The 19,551-nt window shown below is 37.6% G+C and overlaps 1 protein-coding gene across 4 annotated transcripts in view; it reads right to left on the minus strand.

The window, feature by feature from the left end:
- Positions 1-566: 566 nt before the first annotated feature.
- The window catches only part of SYT9 (synaptotagmin 9), a 76,342-nt gene continuing 57,357 nt past the window's right edge, over positions 567-19,551 (minus strand). The window contains exons 4-8 of one of the 4 annotated variants that reach the window (XM_030484376.1): positions 8,398-8,518; positions 7,176-7,347; positions 6,431-6,560; positions 5,696-5,852; positions 567-4,628 (exon numbers count right to left, since the gene is read on the minus strand). In XM_030484376.1, the coding sequence (XP_030340236.1) occupies positions 5,745-5,852; positions 6,431-6,560; positions 7,176-7,347; positions 8,398-8,518 (531 nt within the window). In that variant the 3' untranslated portion in view covers positions 567-4,628; positions 5,696-5,744. The remainder of the gene's footprint in view (positions 4,629-5,695; positions 5,853-6,430; positions 6,561-7,175; positions 7,348-8,397; positions 8,519-19,551) is intronic. The other 3 variants (XR_003991167.1, XM_030484377.1, XM_030484375.1) reach the window with 3 other exon arrangements.

The following is a 19,551-nucleotide window of genomic DNA, read 5'->3' on the forward strand; positions in this document are numbered from 1 at the left end:
AGATATGTAATTTCAGTTGGTGTGAAAAAGACAAGAAAAAAGGATGAGAGTATCACCTTTTTAGGTGCAGTTTATGTGGTTAGACCAGATACATCTGTGCTCTCCTTTTTCTGGGCTCTGCCAGGGGACTACTGGGAATTTCTCTGAGCTACATGTCAGGTGTTGGCAGGAGGACTGCTAATTTTGCTAGCCAGCCATGCTAAATACTAATTTTGGTAATTTAACACACTGTCACTTGGTAGACACACTTCTGTAGCATCTTGATTTTCTTAAATATATATGAGATTCATGTTTGGTATCTTTGAAAATCATTCTGTAATGATGATTGTGGCTTTGGGATGAAACGAGAGGAGATTTCAGTATCCAACTCCCCAAATTATGTTTAAGTGCTGTCAAGTAACTGTCATGTTAACAGCTTTGTCTCTCTGGTCTCATTTATTTTATCAAAACACAACATCTATGGAGAAAAAGTGAGTTAAAACATTTCCAAAGTGTTTGCTGGCTTTCTGACTAATGACTTGAATTTTAATATTTTAAATACAAATTAGTAATAAATTACAATTGCACAATTTCTTACAGAGTTTTTATTTAGATCAAAACTTATTTGTTCAGACTAGATTTATATAAATAAATCACAGTACATTTTTACTTGTGTTTAGAAGATTGTAATACATATTATAAAATTAAGAAATTTTTTGTCCCTCAAACCATCACTGCAAAAGGAATCATGCATTATTTCTACTAAATGAACAAAATGCCCACCTAATTGAGAGAGCCTTGATACAGGTATGGCTCTACTCTCCAAAATTAGACATGAAACATGGACATAGCAGTTCTATTTATTGGACAAGAAATCATAAAGTATAGTACAATGTACATGTGTTATTAAAAACAAAAGTATACCAAAACAATACACCTCTCTTCACGCACCTTTGCAATGGGTATTAAAAATGACAGCTGGCCAGCATGCAATTGAGTAAAACATTCCAGTTTTACAATGTCTACATTGAGCAAAAAGAGGAACTAAAAAACCCAGACAAAACAAACAAACAAACAAACAAGCACCCCAGATGCTTACAAGTCTTCAAGTCAGCTTCCCCTCTTTGCCATGTGTGCTGTGTTCAGTCATCAGTTGAACTATGTCCTGATGATACCTTTCCTGAACAGTGTCCATCACTGCCATCCGGATTAGTGCACCCTACGGACCTTCAAGGAGATGGAGGTCCTTTCAGAGAACTGCAGGACCCTGGATAACTTGCAGCTGTAGTCCCTTGACCAACTCACTGTATTAGAAATTAACTCTAAAAGCAGCTCCTAAAACTACTCGGCCTTGAATGTACAGTGCCCTTACAAGATAATTCATACCTTGCACAGCTCGGTTCACATACTGTAAGGCTACCACTTCAGAACAGAATTATGGTTGCAAGCAAGGCCTTGCACCAATTACAGCAAGATAATGCTGTTATGAAGTCTGTCCTGCTGCCATTTTTCCCAGCACAGAGGGCTTCTATTAAATTCTACAGGACTGTGGATTACTTTCTCTACATGCTTTTTCCCTTCTAGGTAAGAAAGTAATTGTTTTCTCACTTGATACTGAGATGTAATCATTTGACAATGCACTGTTCTAAAGTGAAGAAAGCATTTGATTACATTTCAGATCAGGTCACCTAGTCTATTATTTTTTCACTTCTTTCTGTTCAAACAAAATGCATTAACAGTAAAGTGATTTCAGATATTCCTAACTTTGTCAAACATTTTTCAACTGCATTTCTACTCCTTTCTCCCTTCTTGCTTAGTGTTTGTTACATTTAAAGCAAAAAGAGAGTTTGCAGGGTTTTTTTTTTTAGTGGCAAATAGGTCCCTTCAGTGCTCCAATGTTGCCAAGTGACAAACATGTAAATATCTCTCTTGTACCTCTGACTTTCCGTGCTCATGTTAATATAGCTACATATCATGTTTGGTGTTTAAAAACATGTGAGTGAAACCAAACCAAACAAAAAGAAAAGAACCAAAACAACCAACACCCCCCTCCCCAACATCTATCCCCTCAAGCCAAGAGGGGTGGATTAAAATAAACTCTTTATTTTCGTTCCTTTGCATTGCCTTTTACTGTTGTCTCACTTTGGATTGAACTAGCAGTTCCTCTACTGGTAGTTAAAGTTGACCTCTGTATAACAAGGTTCTTACATGTACTGCTTTGGTGTTTTACGGATCCACTGGCGTATAAACCTGGTCTGTATTGATTGGTAGGAACAGTTTGAGCACTGGTTTTTTTATGCTACACGTTTGCTTTCTGTTCTGGTAGTCCCTGCTTCCCCACGTTGAGATGCATGTGTGTTTGTCCACTGCCAGGATTATTTACAGGGAAAAATGAAACAAAAGAGAATAGAAATGCTTTTAATATCTTGTGATTTCAGCGGAAACAGATAAGGAAATATTTGAGCACTCAACTGCAGAAATGTTGTGCTGAGTATTTTGGCATGGGAATATCACACAATTGCCCATTATAGTCTGCACCAGTGTCACTGCATTTTCCTAAAAAAAAAAAAAAAATTCGTTTCACCTGACATGGTGGTTTCTTATGGAAAACTAAAAGTAACAGTTTAATAGCATGTTGTTAACGAGTGAAGTGGGATTAAAATCTTTCTGAGATGCATTTCTAAGGGATTTTCTTTTCTATGTTAGAATTATGATACTTGTCATACAGCATAATTATGTATTTACAGGAAATAAGAAAACAAATGAAGGTTGCAGCTTTGAAATTATTCTTGTGAGACTTCTACTATTTTACCTCTGAGATTCATAGATCAGAGAAGAAAGACTGAAGAATATTGGGATCATAGTTTTCTCTGGGTTTCCAGGTGATTTTGTAGCAGCATATCCTCTGTTCTTTCAAATGTGCTGCAATCCAAAGACAGCAGCAGTCTACTGTCCCTCCAGAATCATCCTATGAAAATATTTCGGGTCTAGGGAATAGCCTTGGTTAAGCGGAGTATAAAGGTGAAGAGTAAAGTACCCAAATATAGAAAATAGCTATTGTCTCATATATGAACAGCTATGAAAAGGCAGATGTTTTTAAAAAGCATGTGGTAATGCCACAGCCTGAGTAACAATTTGCAAGTCATGAGTCAGCAAGAATTAGGAGAATTTAATAAAAAATTAGATTTTCTTCCTCATCCTTGAGCCTTTGCTGGATGCTACTGTAAATGCTTACTGAACAGAGATTCTGATTTTCTGGAAGATCCTCATTGACAGGTTATAAAACTAATTTTTCAGAATTTGGATCAAAATTTCAAATATTCTATTCAATCTGTGCATGCATATTTTTGTTAGGAAAAGTGTGAATCCAAAATGCTTGGTGAACATTCAACTCATACAAGACATGAAGCAATGTGTGTGCACATCAACTTATCCAAACTATATAGAGATCGGGGCTCACTACCGAGTAAGTACATAGCAGGCAACTACACTGAGATTGTATAAAATACTCACACCTTGTGTTTGCATTTTTAAAATAAAAATTCCCATGCAAAAACTTCAATCAAATTCTCTCTACAAAAATGTGAAGGAAGAGAGAACTCCATGCATGGCTAAGTAAGTGGCAAAAATTTATCCCAGGGGCTCTTGTTCCAGGGCACAGATTTCATCATTTGAAAGAGTTCAGTGCTTGGATTATTTTTTTTAATGGTCAGAATATGTCGGCATTTACAATATACCATCATGTAAAATAGCTCTGTTAATTGTACTACAAATAATAAAGTCTTCACAGGCACTATGTATTTGGAACAACATTTTAAAACAACAGTGTGTGTGTGCACATGCACGCACAGGTGTGTGCTTGTTTGTATAACAGAGCATAGCCGCCTGCGATATGTTTCCAACTTTTTGCAGAGTCATGGACACAATTAAGAAACATTGACCGGAAAATCACCTATAAAGGTTGAGGACTAACAGCTTCCACGCTACACAGATGGTTACCTTCTTTCTAAAAGAACATACTGTCATTACAAATACCATATGTACCTTGTTCTCACTCAACAGAACTTTTTTCAGTTTTTCAGATTTGAAGGATTTCTGCAAAGAACCATATTAATTTACAGTTTTCATATAAGGTGAAATGAGGCACCAACTGAGACTGAGAGCACAACTTGTCATCAAAAAATAAATATCAGTAATTCTGAAAAAATACTTAGAAAGATATCCATTTACAATACTGCACTCTTTTTTTTGCAAATCCAAGAACCATATTTATTTCTGCTTCCCATATTTGTTGGTTTTCATTGCTATCATGCTGCTTGTAAAACCCGCGTTTTTCTAATGAACAGAAATTATGACTTGAATTTGGGTAATGCTTACAACCATACAAATAACCTATCAGTAGCAATATTGTCAGCTGGAGAATTAATGCTACAAGTGGATAACATTACGATACTTGAAACCAATAGCTCTTCACACAGTAGAAGACTGAGGGTCCTATTCAGCAAATAATCAGGGTCCTATAGCTGTGGCCACAGAGGTTCCAGAAGCTCTCGCTGAGTCTAATCCTGATTCAGGAACCAAAATGATATGCTGTGTATATATTTCTCTGCACAGCCTGGATGCGCTGGACACCCTCCCCCACTTGATTCCTGGGAAGGAAAAAAATATGTCTCTGTTTAGCTCAGTGACATGAAAAGCAATCCACAGTAATGCAATCTAAAGAAGTTAGCCAGGCATGTATGAAAAGAACAGGATGCCTGTAAAAAGGGAAGAGCTGTCAAAACCTAATTGTGGGCTCTGGCTGCAATAAAATTTATCAAAGAGGGAAGACAGGTTGGATGTAAGGATGTAGATAACTTCTGCTAAGAGACACTTCTCGTATTCTGGGAAATGGTAACCATTACACTATTCCTCATGTATATGTCAAGTCATTCCTATCAATGCTTGGCTACAACTGAGAACTTGGTGATGAGTTTTCTAAACCCAGCTCCCAAATGCCCAGGTAGGCTTTTCAAGTGTGGCACTTCAGCTCATAGCTAGCTTCTCATTGAGGGCACAATCATATAGGCAGATCTCCCCCACTTTGCTTGATCTTCTTTCATAACATACTTGATTGTTGGCAGCACCCTTGTGCTGAAAAGGCATGGTCCGTTCCCACTGCAACAGAGCCTGTGAGCACCTAGAGGTCTCACTGGTGAATCTGTGCTGCTGTGGTCCCAGGCACCAGTAAATGTAATTCCTTATGGACATAGGGTAAGACTGTGATTTTTTTGGCTATTTTTTAGCATCTTCTTATTGCCCAACAATTATTTATGCAGCTACCTAGGGTTAGCGCTTACAGACAAGTAGGTGAAGCCCTCAGTTGTGTTCTAGTAACATGGCTGCACTCTGCTGCATAAAGTATACTCAGAGAGGCTGCAAACTGTCTGCCTCTGTATATTAGGTGCTTATGGCATTTGTGGCTTGGTATGAATACTATGGTCTTTCCTGTCTTTCTGCATTGGGGGTAACATTGTAGCAAAACCATTGTTTTTTCTTTTGACTGGGATTACTGCCTGACTTTAGCCAGTGATAGCAACAATACGAGTAACTGATGGTAACTCTTAGGAAGCAATTTAGTTAGATCTTTGATGAATTTTTGTGCATCATGAATCAGGATTAGTATTCCCTGTATTGGGGAGAGGATTAGACAGAGGGATTAAAAGGACATCTTTACCCCACTGGACTCTGTGGAATAGCCCCTGAGGATATGGCTAAGAAAGAGTTCAACAGGAATGCCAAATTTCTGCTGAATAGGTTAAAAGGGTGAGGAAGCCTCTTCGGCAGCCATCCAAGCGCAGAAGACCTGCATAACATTTCTGCTGAATAGGGCCCTAAAGACAAAAAACAAAACAAAACAAAACAAAAAAAACATAGGAACCTTAAAAAGCTTTTCTGATTGTGTTGCTTCTTATCAGCACCTCAGATCTCCAGAGACAGTTAAACATTTTTTTTTTTCAGTGCAGTTAGGCATCCCTCGAGATGTGCTAGTGGCATGGATGATATATTGTTACAAGAGAAGAAGTCAAATTAGGTTGTTATATATAAAAAAATAGGTCTTGGTTGTTCTGTAAACAAGGTCCATTTCTTTATATCAATTAGCAGTGAAAGCTACCCAAGATCTTATTTAAAAAGCAAAACCAAACCCTTAATCCAGTGTATAATGCTCATTTTTCCATGTATATATGTTAAATACATTTATTACTTTCTGTCTCCCTAAAATTGAAAGGAGCAGACTTAACTTGCGTGTTATGTTTGACTTTTAATACCAGTGTTTCTGAGCCCTTTTCTAAGTTTTTAGTGCATGCATGTGGATCTTGGTTTTGTTCACAAAATTTTATCCAACTTCTAATGCCATATGGAAGAATATTCACAATTACAGTAATGGGGAAGCAAGAAATAAAAGTCTTACCTCTGCAAGGGGATGCCAGTGAGCAATGGGTTTCCGAGGATACGAGAGCATTTCGTTCCAGTGGTCACGGCCTAGACTTTCTGCATCGTTGCCTACTTGACATACTCCAATGACCTCATTGTGACCTACACTGTGAAAATGTTCCATAATATTTTTTTCTCAAAATTTTACCTTTAGAACCATATCATTTACTTATTTCATTAAAAACATAATCATGGATTTTTAGAATTAATTATTGCCTGAAAAATATAAGGAACTATAAAATACATAGGTTTGCTCTTTGCATTTCCCACTAATCAGAGCAATTTAGTATTTCCCCCATTATAGCATACACTGCGCATCTGTGTGTGTTTGTTTCTTAATTTTGCCTGAAGATATAAAAAGTTCTTTGCCTGTGTTCTGTAATTAGTTGCAAATACAAGTAAGATATAAGCCACAATTTTAGAAATGGAGATACATGCCTAAGGGGTGTACAAACAGAACATCAGTGTGTGGACTGATTATGTGTTCAGTTATTTCATGTAGACTGAAGCTTAGCTTTGCCAGTTATAGATGCAAATCTGTATTTTAAAATTTAGGAAGGAAATTCTGCCTGATATTACAAGAAATTTTAGTCTTCTACCAAACTTGACATTAATTTCCCATTTATTGGGAAAAAATTGTAGCTTTTTTCCTGGATGCAAAACTACTATGCGAGATTTTATAAGCCAATAGATGATGTTATTTAAAGCTACAGGTATCTCACCGGTCATAATCCATAACAGCTATCGACAAGTTAATTTGGTCAATGTTTTCTGGAGGGACGTCAAAGACTATGGCTTCATTGTAAACGGGATTAAGGGTATTCCTCTTGGTGGAAGTTTTTCTTTTCTTTAGTCGCCTTCCTTCACACATTAAAGAAACCTTCACGTAGGGATCTGTGTGAATCATAAGAACAAAGTTGGTTTTCTTTTGTTGTTTTTAAGCAAACATAAATGGAAAGTGAAGGGAGAAGCCTTCTTGAATGCCCATACCTGCTTGCAGAATTAACCACCTGGACCTGACTGGAATTTGAGCTTCTTTATTACCATGGAATGCTTGGGAGGCAGTAGAGCTTTGAAAGCTTTACCTGGCTGACTGCTTATAATGAACAATTTCGGTTCAAGAAGCTCTTTGTTGTGTATCAACTTCTCAAAGGGTATTAAAATGTCCACTGAACCGTGTTATACATGACTGTTTTATACAACAGCCAGTGTATCGGCCTATTTATAACAGCCTAATTACTTGTGCAGATTTGTAGCACAGACAGAAGATGACAATATTTTTCACAGTGGGATTTACTGATGTATGGTTAAAAATAATTAAAAGCGTAACAGTTAGTGGCTTATATTTCTCAAGAGAATTATAATTAAGTTTAAACCCCTGAATGTAGCAAAAAAAGCTATTTCTTTGTAGCCCTTTTCTGGGAGCTCTGCAACTCCCTGCTAGTAGTTAAAAGTCATCTATGAACTCTTATTTAAATTAGTTTCTTGGTTTCATCATCAAGTTTTGAAAGGGTTGCTGAAAGGAATCTGGGATGATCCCGTTTTGTCCATACGCCAACAACAGCAGCATTGGCTCAGTGGCTCTGGGAGACTGTCAGAGAGGGCCAGCCTGCCCCTGTGCCACAGCCATAACAAATAGTCTGCTGCACAATTTCCCACTGTTATGAACACAGTTTGGCTAACTTGTGCTAGTCTGAATCACAATGACTTTAGAAGTAATAATCTTGAAGTCTTTTTACAAGCATGTTATTTTAAACTGTTGGTTACAATGGAGCAAACTGAAATATATTATTTATTCCTGAAATTCCTGTACTCCAGTAACTCAAGAGCTTGCAGTGTAGAACCCTCTTCTCAAAAATCATTCTGGGATTTGACAGTGCTGATTCTGTGTCTCAGGAGGGAAACAGGACAGAAATCCACGTTGAGCATTAAATTCATTCCTACCTGATGCTCCTGTGATATCCATTGCCTTTAAATTTCTTGCCTTTATTATTGTAATAGTTAGTCTACCAGCTGTTGGAAGGTAGCAGAGTGAAAACATCAGGTCACCAAGATCCACGTTATCCTGTTGCAAGGAAAGAAAGATAATGTGAAGCAATAATAGCAACTTCCCTACCCATGACAAGAGCTAAAGATAAAAATATACCTTTGGGGATCTACAGTTATGCAAGCAAAAGCTGAATTGTCATTCTGAAACATATCTGAAAAAACAGACATCCATCTGAAACATTTATTGATAGACAACCAAAGTTCTCAAGCGTAAATGTGGTTACAGTTTCTAGCACTCTGTCCTTGGAGATGAAACACATTTAAGTGATGAGGCACAGCTCGAGGCACTAGAAAGCCTTTGCTCTCTTTTATGCTTGTAGTGATTTGCGTCTATCATTGACAAGCTGCACCAGATCTCTGTGCCTCTCCTTCTGATCTGCAGAAGGATACCCATAGAGAGGTTCACAGAAAAAAACATTGGTTGTGCAGGTCAGAGCCTTATGCAACTCTCAAGCTTGCATAAACCGAGGCGTGCTAGGTGTGAAGTCACTGTGGTAATGGGACAGTCTCCACCAGAAGTAGAGTGCTGTGCCTTGCATAGACAAGCTCCCTCTTGTAACTTCATCCACCTCTTTCACTGATGGAATGGTCTGCAACCCTTCCTGTGCCAGTGGCATCAGGGTTTCAGAAAGGTAGTAGAAAATGAGCAAACCCTGTTTGCTCATACAAAAGCATCTGGTTTTTGATTTGTTTTGTTTGGGTGTTTTTTTTGATTTTTTTTTTTTCTTTTTTTTAAAGAAAATCCAGGTCTTTTATAAAAAATATAGTGAATAAAGGATTGTATTAAATGATTTTTGTGATTTGATTTGCATTTTTTTTGACTGGGCAGTGAAGTGCTACTTTCATAGACCTACCTCCTGTAATCTCAATGTTTCATTATTGTCTAAAAAAGGTTACTCTGTCCAGCAAATTCAAAGCTACATTCTAGGTTTTATAAGGAACGGAAATACAGCTGTTGCAGAATATGTGTATCTTGCCCACTTAGCTTTGTGCAATAGCTTCACTTCCTTTCCCAGGTTGGCTCTTTCTGTGTCAGTCATCAAAAAATGAAGGGTGTTGAGTGCAAATACCTTGAAATGCTCCTAAGAGGTTAGTGTTTGTCTCTAAGCTAGGTGCTGTACAGACTAATGCCCGCACCCTATGCAGTCACTTTATATAGCTTCATGAGTTAGCAGCGGAGACAGGCAGGACAGAAAGAATCCCTGTCACAGAGTTGTAGAAAAATGTTATGTCAGAAGGGATTTCTAGAGATCACTTGGCCCAGCCCCTTGCTCAAGAAAAGCTTCTTCACTTTAGTGCTCAGCTTATGCAAGGAAAAAAAAAATCCAACCAAACAACAAAACCACGTACATTAGTTCAGAAATAGGTACTTTCCTTGTGCTATTATTGGAGAAAGATATTGACAAAGAAGGAAAAAGCTGATATGGGCCCTTTGTCAGTAATAACTAGCTTTTAACCCTGACTTGACCTCATCAACTATCATCTTTTTCATTCTAAAGATCAGTGCTTCATGGTAGCCGTAAAGCTAATATCAAGAGGGCAGATATGACTCACCCTGTTTAGTGTCTCTTGATGGCTCATACTCGGAAGCAGTCCTGCTACAACAAACTGTGTCACTGACTCACTTGGGCTATGAAAGGATCAAAGTGCTATTTGAGGTGATGCTCTAAGAAGTCCAGAGGCTAAAGTGATGTCAGCACATCCAGGAGAAAGTTCTCTTAGCTAACATCTGCAGTTAACATTACAGGAGGAATAACTGATCTCTGAAATTTTCCCAGCAGTCAGCTGGAGCTTGGTTCCTATAACCTGGGGAACAGGAAGCAGAGATTTCACTTATCCTTCCCATTGTAAGGAAGAACAACTTCCAGCATTTAAGTGTACGTCCTCAACTCTGAGATGCTGAGGTTTGTAGCTGTGGAATTCTCTCTCATGCAGCAACTTTGAGGGGAGCAGAATTTCATAAGACATTTAAAGAAATTATTGAGTGAAGCCACCTTTTCGCAATTTGAGGAATTTGTCACTGGCAAATTTTAATTGAGAGGTTATTTTTTATGAATTGATCACAAACTTTTAGGAGAAGATAGCTTTGTTGACTCAGGTTTTCCCTGAACATAAAGAAGCCCTTCAGGCAACTGTTGTTTTAACTCTGTATCTGATATACTTAGATATTGTCAACCATGGCAAAGTCATTCTCTATTCAACTCCAGTGCGCCACATGGTGATGAGGTAATTCACTATGTGAGTACTGTAAATGCGTTGCTGTTGCTACCAAATACAAGAGTTTCCATGCCAGACTTGATCATCCTGAATAAACATTTTAAAACCTTTCTTCAATTCTTATCAAGGTGTTCATAGGTAAATGGATTACTATGCAACTGTTTTAGATACAAATTCCAGGAAAAAAATGTTAACCCTCTGCATAACTGAACTGGTTAGGAAAAAAGAGATCATATGTGTTGAATTTTGTGTTAGGAATCATGCCATAATACTACACAAGCTTTGCCTTATGCTTGAAAAATAATCATCACCTACACTGTGATGCACTTTTTAGCAAATGCTGCAATGACAATAATACTTTGTTGATGCTTTTTCAAAAATTGCACTGGGCATTGCACAGAAAAACATTGTTAAACTGGAAACAGAGCCTGTAATTTCTTCAGTCTTTTCCAGTTCTAGAAGTTGGATGTGTTATAGCGCTAGATCACAGACGATTGTGAGATTCAGTCTGTTCATAAGCCAATGCTAGCAGTAATCTAACCATGGAAGTCTGAGAATGAAACTGAAGGAAAGCTTGCAGGCAGCAGCAGGAAAGAAACATACTTTTTGGCATGCAAATCCTTCTCTGAGTCTCAAAAAGCAGCCTTTTCTTCTCGCAATTTCATTTTGATTTGTAGGGAATTAACTACTACTCCATAATACTGGTTACTTGTAAATGTTGTCTTAATTTGGGAAAGATAGATCTTCTAACTTGGGAAAGATAGCTTTTGCCAGTGCTCTGGCTAGTCCACCCTGCTTACCCCTGTTTTCTGTAATGAAAGGGCAACATTTTTAACTGTTCCAAACATTGTAAATTTTGCTTTTGGGGCTTCAAGGTTCAACTTAACAAGTGAATATTCTTCAAAGAGAACCAAAAACTGTGACTGCACCATAGAATTTGCTTGTGAGTGTTCATCTATGTGGGTAACTACAGTGGAACAGGCAACATGCTCTGGCTGGAGATTAGTGGTGTTGCAGGCAGGAATGACTGTAAAACACAGTAAACACAGGTCCTTATAATAAATTCATTTTCTTAACAGAACCGAGGTCTGTGTAACAGAACACAGAGAAGATTATTACATATCTTCACTGGTTTAAAATCACTGAGCCACATGGCTTAAGCCATGGATTGTCACTGGAGGTGTACTGTATTACCAAGAAATAGCCTGAAGGAACAGAATTCAAAAGCATAGAAGGATCTAATGCAAGAATTATGCTTCTGTTTGAATTGAGTACTTATATGTTACTATGTATGCTTGACAAAATGTGGTGATATAAATATTACACTGCCAGAGACACATTTTAAAATTCCTGCTTAGGAAAAGATTTCATAATATTGTAGGTTATCAAGTCATGCATTTTGTACATTCCAAATTTGTGTCTAACTTTATTTAGTGTGGTGGCAATACTGTACTGTGCATGTTATAGAGCAACCAGGTCAGCCCTAATATAATCAGACCAAAAGGCTGGTTAACAGTATTAATAACTTAAATAAAATATCCAGGAGATAATTAAATTATAACAATGATTTTTTCAATATGAGTATGGTCTGCACTATTTTTCTTCTAGTCCTGTTCAGCAGGTAGCATATTGTAAGAACTAAGGTCCAGGCTACTCTCCCATTGTCCTCAAAAACTGTCCACGTTGAGAGGAAGAAAGCACTGCCTCCATTTTTAATCTATAACCTGCTCATCCCTGTATTCTAAAAATGTAGAACAAGATTGGTGTCTGCTTTGTTTTTCCAGTGCCCCAGGCTTCAGCTTGAGGCTTGGGGTGATGGCTGAGTGCTTCAATGTTTTTAGGTGTGTCCTACAGTGAGCTGCACAGGCTGTTTCTGATAATCCCACCTAGATTTGTCTCTGAGCCCTTATTCAATAGGGTAAGAGTATCAAGTTTCTTCGTTAAAAATTTGCATGGTGTTACCTAAGAGAGTTGTATATATTCAGTATTGGGTAAGCAGTCAGCTGGAGAGTTCAAACTGGAGAGGTAAATCACAAGATTTGCCTGAAAACCACCTCTTCACAAAGGGAACGAATCCTGTACTGCAACCTCAAAATAGACAGGACCCTTTCACTGCCATTAGGAGCATAGAGACAAGAGTCCTCCATCCCATTATGCTTCTTTCTTGTTCCATTTCTGGTGAAAATATTTAATGTATCATAAAAATCATATTATCTGAGTAACTTTCAGTGGCTTCTACCTAAAGGTTTATTGTTCCTGCTTCCCCCCCCCCCGTAAAATTAACACAAAACTAATATATCTTTTAAAATGCTGAATTCCAATAGTAATGTTAATAGCTTGTTAGTCTATAGTCAAACGGAATTTATATATTTTAAAATGATTAATTTTGCTAGAGATTAGCCTGCAGGATAAATCACTCCCCAGTACTGTGTCAACAGCTCTATGCCAGTACTTAGGTGAGTCTAACTCAGCACATTGAACATGGAGATGTATAATCTTAGAGAGGACTGTGACAATGGGCCCTTAAATGGCTTCACATTTGATTCCTTGGAGGCTGAGTTAAGAAGCTCAGGCTGGATCAAACCTTCCCTGTGAAACCTGAGAGTTACCTCATCATTGGGCAGTTTCTGACAAATGGGTATGATATTTGAGATCAGATTTCTCCTTTCCATTTTCATAAATACATTTGGGTGCAGGGAACAGGTACGTAAAATCACGCAAAACAGGCAGCAAGGGATGGAAGGAAACAAGACAAATTATAGGTTCCAACTTCTGTTTTTGCCTCTTCTCTAGAAGGTATGCTGTCCACCAGTTAGGCAATCAGTTTTCTGAAACTTGCATTTTTTATTTCTGGAGCAGACAAGCTGTGACAGGCTTGCTATCACATAGTGCCTGTGCCATTCTAATTAAAGCATATGTCTCAATTATACCAGGTTCCTCAGCTCCCCAGCTATAAAAAGACAGACACTACTTATTTACTTTTCTGGTATGTTGTAAAAATAACACTAATTATGGATTGTGCTCCCATGTATTTTTATGCATTTCATCAACTTACCATTAATGAGAGCATTCACAGGCAGTGGTGCCCTTGCTCGCTTATTTTAAAGTGGCTGTCAAAAGAGTTTTTTAAGGCACTAGTGATTTTAGAGACTTTGTAAGTTCTTATTGCTCTGTCAGAGCTGTACAGCTCAGGCAATGGTAACTTTGCATACGACCTCCTTTTGCAGTTACACATATCTCTGAAGAGGTCACTGGAAAACAGGAAAATTTCTGAGGTTTCATGAAATGAGATGTTATTATTTGAGCTTTTAAAGCACAGAAGGGATTGATTACCAGTATTTAATTAAATTCTTTTCTTTTTTTTCCATCCTAGCTGAAGAATATGAGTTTTATTTTAAACAAAAAATAAATCTTCCTAGTTATTTCATAATCTTTCTTGGAATTAATGGAATTATACTTCTTTAATGCAAGACAAATTTTAGTGAACATCATTCTAATATTTGATAATGTGGGGGGTTTAATTTTGCAAGGATTTATGTTAGAAGAGCTACACTCTGCTGAGGATATTTTAAGTATACTAGGTATCTGTGCTGAGTCTAAATGAATTAAAAATATTTTAAGGAGTGCTATCTGGTTTTGGGGATATAGATTTATTAAGTTGTTCTTCTGTGTTGAGAAGTCTAGATTCAGATCTAAGTGAACTGAAATATTCAGTTGAGGTACATGTCCAGGACACAAATAATACGCAAATACTATATTAAAGAAATTTGAGACTCTAATCTGTTTGGCAATGATAGTAAATCTGAAGTATCTAACATGATGAACTCATGAAGTTAGCTCTACATTTTTGATTATTTAATCATAGAGTTACTTTGAGTTATATCTATGAGAAATGTATATTGATAAAAACTCTTTAGAAATGTTTGATTTTAATTGATTTGCATGTGACTAGAAGAGTGCCAACTGGTTTCTCATTACACATTTTAAGATGAATAGAGAAGATATGACTGGAAAATTCTATTTTCATGACATCTTAGCATCAAAGAAATGAACTCTAGTGAAGTAGATATTTATTAATGCCTCAATCAAAATCTATCTTCAGAGATATGATTAAGTAAAGTTTGTGGAAAAATGGGAATGGCCTATCCTTTACAATTATTCTTTCAATACATCAATGTCAGGCTATACTTCATGCTTTAAGTTAATTTGCAAATTGTATTATTTTCTCAGAGTGATTCCATTTTTTGCATTTTGTTGTCTTTCTTTATTCATGGTTTCCTTAAAAAATGAAAGCAAGTAAGTAAAGAAGCTTTTACACCTAGGTATATAGGTCTAGGTATATATATTAGTCTGATTTCATTTCCCAGGAAAGAACATGGAAAAAAATTCTGAAACTTGGTTTCCCTACAGTGAAGGAATACAAGAAAGTGGAAGTATTTGCATGTAATTCATTCTGGATTTTATACTGCTTTGGGTACACAATATAATTTTCATGTCAAGTCACAGACTGGCTATCAACTTTTATGCCTACACAACTGTACAAAGCATATATATAGGGAAGCTAGTCTGGTGGGATGCACAAAAAGGCGGGATAAGAAAATGCACATTTGAATCCCTCTCTCCATGGGCTTGTCTGTGTTACAGCATTTACTACTACAGATTGATAAAAGCACTGGGGAGCTACAAGGTTCTTGCATGACTAATCAGCTAAAGAATCTAAGTAAAAAACCCTTACAGGGGAGAAAGAAAGCACTTCAGCCATCCAGCAAACGGAAGATGTTGCGTGTTGTAATTTAAAGAAAAAAATACCCTCTTGACAGAGAAGTTTAACTTCAACTTTGCTGCTTAACTATGTGGCTCGATTTTTCTCTATTAGAAATTACATCAGTAATGCCAAGGCAATACCACAACAGAGTTTCTATTACCTTATCTCTGAGGCATTCTGAAGCACCTTATGGTCAGTCAGAAGTCTTGCCTGACAGACCAAATCTGAATACCACAACTTTGTGCTGTACTTCGTGGGGACTGAGAGAAGTATGAATCCTTCCTTCAGACTGGGTTGTAGAGAGCCACTATGAGCTCAGGGAGTTTATTTTCTTATTTTAACTTACTCATAGTTTTGCCTAGTATTTTGGCAATTTCTATATAAAACAGTATCAAAAGTAAAGCACCCAGCAGGTAGCATATCCTCCATCTCCACTTCAGAGCCTGAAGATCTTTTAATATGGATTTTTTTTTCTCTCCTTTTTCCATCATCCTTGTGTCATAACTGCTTTAACGCAGATCACTGCAGTCCACATAAGGAGGATCCTCCAGACATGACTTTGTGTTGTGCCAGTCAGTCAAGATATCTCAGAATGTGATGGCTGGAGTCAAAAGATAAGCCCTTCACCTTTATATATTTCAGAACAAATCCAGTTAACATCTTTGAGAAGAACATACCCATAACTTGCTCTTGCCACAGTGTCCTTAGTAAGTCAAGGACAGAGGTCTTTTCCGGTCAGGCAGTCAATGTACCTATCTCTCTAAAATCCCAACATCTGGATTGTCATAATTTGTATCCTGTAAATAGGATGGCAGTGATTGTCCTCAGTCCATCAAGTCATTTAAGTCTTTATTGATAAATTATTCTGTAATAAGATCCTTACTTTAAAAAAGACTCCATTCACTAAACTGCACATACATACTTATTTTTAAACCTATGCTGAAATCCTATAGATTTTACTGGCTTTGAATCCTTTACATAGCTTTTCAATTCCCAACAACTAAAATGCTTTGCTGAATCTTGGCCTAAGAGCGAATCTAATGAATTATCCTGTAGCCATTGACATTGAGTTAATGTCTTCATTTGTTCAAACTAAATTGATGAACTTGGGAGATAGATAGTCTGAACTGAGCTAATGAAAAACAGTAGAAACATGACTGGAAAAGTTGGAGTACTTGTCCTGTTTATGTATGTGTGGCTGTGTCAGAAATTTATTTCACACAAAAACCAGAAATGAGGCATTCTGAAAATGAAACTTCTGTAGTAACTTTGGTTATTGAGACAGAGTGCGCATAGAGTTGTTTCTGAAGGCTTATTAGATGGCATCATTGGTCAGAGAAAGAAACTAATTAAAGTTTAAGTTTCTCCTTGCAAGTTAAACTGTTCCTCTGAAAACTGTTTTGTTTTCTTCATTTGTTATTGCTTTTTGCAAGTCTTCTATGACTTCTTGCTTTCTACATAATATGAAGTTCAGTATAGATTTAATAATACAGAAAAGTCTGCCTTAACTCTTCTTTTCCAGGCATTGCAGACTGCCTTTTACCATGTTGATTGTCACCGGGAGATAGGAGGCGCATGTGTGGAGGATAGGGAATGCTTGAGAGCTAGATAAAATAATTTTGTCTTCCTGATCTAATATTTATGAATGAAAATGTCATAACCTGTAAGACATGAGTTTACAAGCGAGGTGCTCTGGACAGATTTGCTGCTCCTTATCTTCTAGTATATCCCACCTTCAGTGTATCCTACCTTGTCAGCGTTTACAGGTTGCCACCTTTGGTACTGGGCTTCAAAAGTCTTTTGAAAGGGAAGCCTCTTGAGGGTGGGTTTGATTTCAAATTGCTAAAGTTCTAAAGGAGAGTACTTGAGCACAGAGCTAAGTCAAACCTTTGCAGAGAAGGCAGTGGTGCTTTAGAAATGTCGACAAGCTTGGGAACAGCAATGACATAGAAATTGATCTCTATAGGAATAGATGCTTGGAGGACAACTGTTTTCTCAAAAGGAAATGTAAGGGAGAGCTTTGCTGGGAAACATGAGCTTTGGTGTTAGGTGAAGATCGTAAAAATAGAAGGACAAGTAAGTCAGGCAGACAGGGGATGCCTCACAGAGGGCAGTTTCACAAGACAATCCAACAGTGCAACCTGGAAAAATGGACAGTAGTTTTCCAAAATGAGAACCAAACCTTTTAATGAATGTCCATCAGTATCTGTCATGCCAAACCCAGGAATTTATCATCAGGCTGTAACTGATTTGGATTAGACCTCAATTTTTGGTGAAATACTGACATTGAAAAAAACCCAAAGAAAATGGAGGTTAATGGCATTGTAGTGCACAATACCTTACCATATAGGCTAATGTGGGTGGGCCAACCTTGCTTACTTTAAAGAAAACTTTTGATAAACCAACATCATGCAGATGGAAAGCAATGAGAAAACAAACCCTCATGGTTTCAAGGTTAAATCATAGCTCGTTGTAACAAGAGAGGCTAAATTACATGTTAAGTATTCACTACCTCTAGGCAAATGTAAGCTTGAAGAAAATGAAGCAGCAAATCCATTCTAATGCATAAAATTATTTCTACCATGAATTATTTGACAGTTACCTCTTGCTTCCATTCTGATATAAGTTGAAAGTAATGTTTAATTATCTCAATATCCCACTAATAATGAAAATCTCAAATGCATTCAAGAAAAATTGTAAGGGAGAAAACTGGCTTTAAAATAAGTAAACTAATCAAAATATTTTAATCCAAAATATGTTGCTTGTTAGTATTTTTTTCTTAGTGTGTTAAAAATAAAATGTCAATTTAAACTTAAATTTGTATGGAAATTAATGGATTGGCCTTTTACTCTATTGTGAGTTATAATGGCTGCACCTGCACTTCCAACTCCACTAAAATATCAAAAGATACTCCATCTTCTAACCCCAGCCAATTATGTGTTCATGTACCAAGACTGAAAGCAATCAGATTGTCAGGGTCCTGAGGGCCTTAACAGGTCTTACTGGCCCTGACCACCCGCCACGACTTTCCACTCACCCCACCAATAGTGCCATTTCCCCAAAAGGTCCCCATTTCAGCCCTGTCCAGGGCTGTTGGACCCTGCCTCAGTGACATGGTAGGATGCTGGTCTCCAGCTCCCCACAGTCTTGCCCTGCCTGGCCATGGGACTTGCTGAGCCGGGTCCATCCATGGGCAGAAATCTCAACCTGGCTTGGCTCATCCCCAGGGAGCTGGCTGATGCCAAAGGCTGCCCCCCCAGTTCACCTGACTGGGGCAGTGGGATGGAAGCTGGCTGGTGAGGTCCTGCCCAGCAGCAGCAAGGGCCCCCCATGCTCTTGGTGCATGGAGCAGCCAGCCCTTGTGCCCTGCTGACACAATGTTCATTACAGATAAAGGCTCACAGACTGGCCATTCTGTATTAAAAACGCTCATATAGACATGCTGCTAAAATGAGATGATACTAAAGCTTTGGGCCATGTGAACAGTTCCTCACCCTTTCTTAGCACTGAATGCCATCATCAGTGCAGGCGTTTTGTGTTGTGTTGTCCTGGGTTAAACCACGACATGTGTAAAGCAGACGTCTTTTATATCGTGCATTCTGAGCACATCATTCTGAAAAGGAGAAAAACTAAGTATCTGAGTAGTGCTGAAAAAAGATGGAGAGAATCACAGTATCAGGGAAAAACAGACAAACAAACATTTTCTTTTCAGTCCGTGTAAGCACCTATAGTGTTTTGTGGACATATTCATGATACTTACATTAGCTGTTCTGTACTCACTTCCTTGCTACTCAGGCTTAGCACAGGTTGTACGCAAAATGGGTAACAAAGAAAGGCTATTTTCATAAATCTGAATCTACTTTTAGTCTAAGTAAAAGTTTGCTCTACAATTTTGGTTTTGAAGAAGCTTCTATGAAAAAGAGAACAGTCCAAATAACATCGTGTGCTTGAAAAACAGAAAGCTACTGTCAAACTCTGAGTTGCAGTCACATGTCTTTCTTGCCCTTCCAGAGCTTTTCTCTGAGATATCTTTTTCTTATTATTTTTTATTTTTTATTTTTTATTTT

This window comes from Strigops habroptila, chromosome 4 (assembly GCF_004027225.2).
Source record: "Strigops habroptila isolate Jane chromosome 4, bStrHab1.2.pri, whole genome shotgun sequence".
Classification (NCBI taxonomy): Eukaryota; Metazoa; Chordata; class Aves; order Psittaciformes; family Psittacidae; genus Strigops; species Strigops habroptila.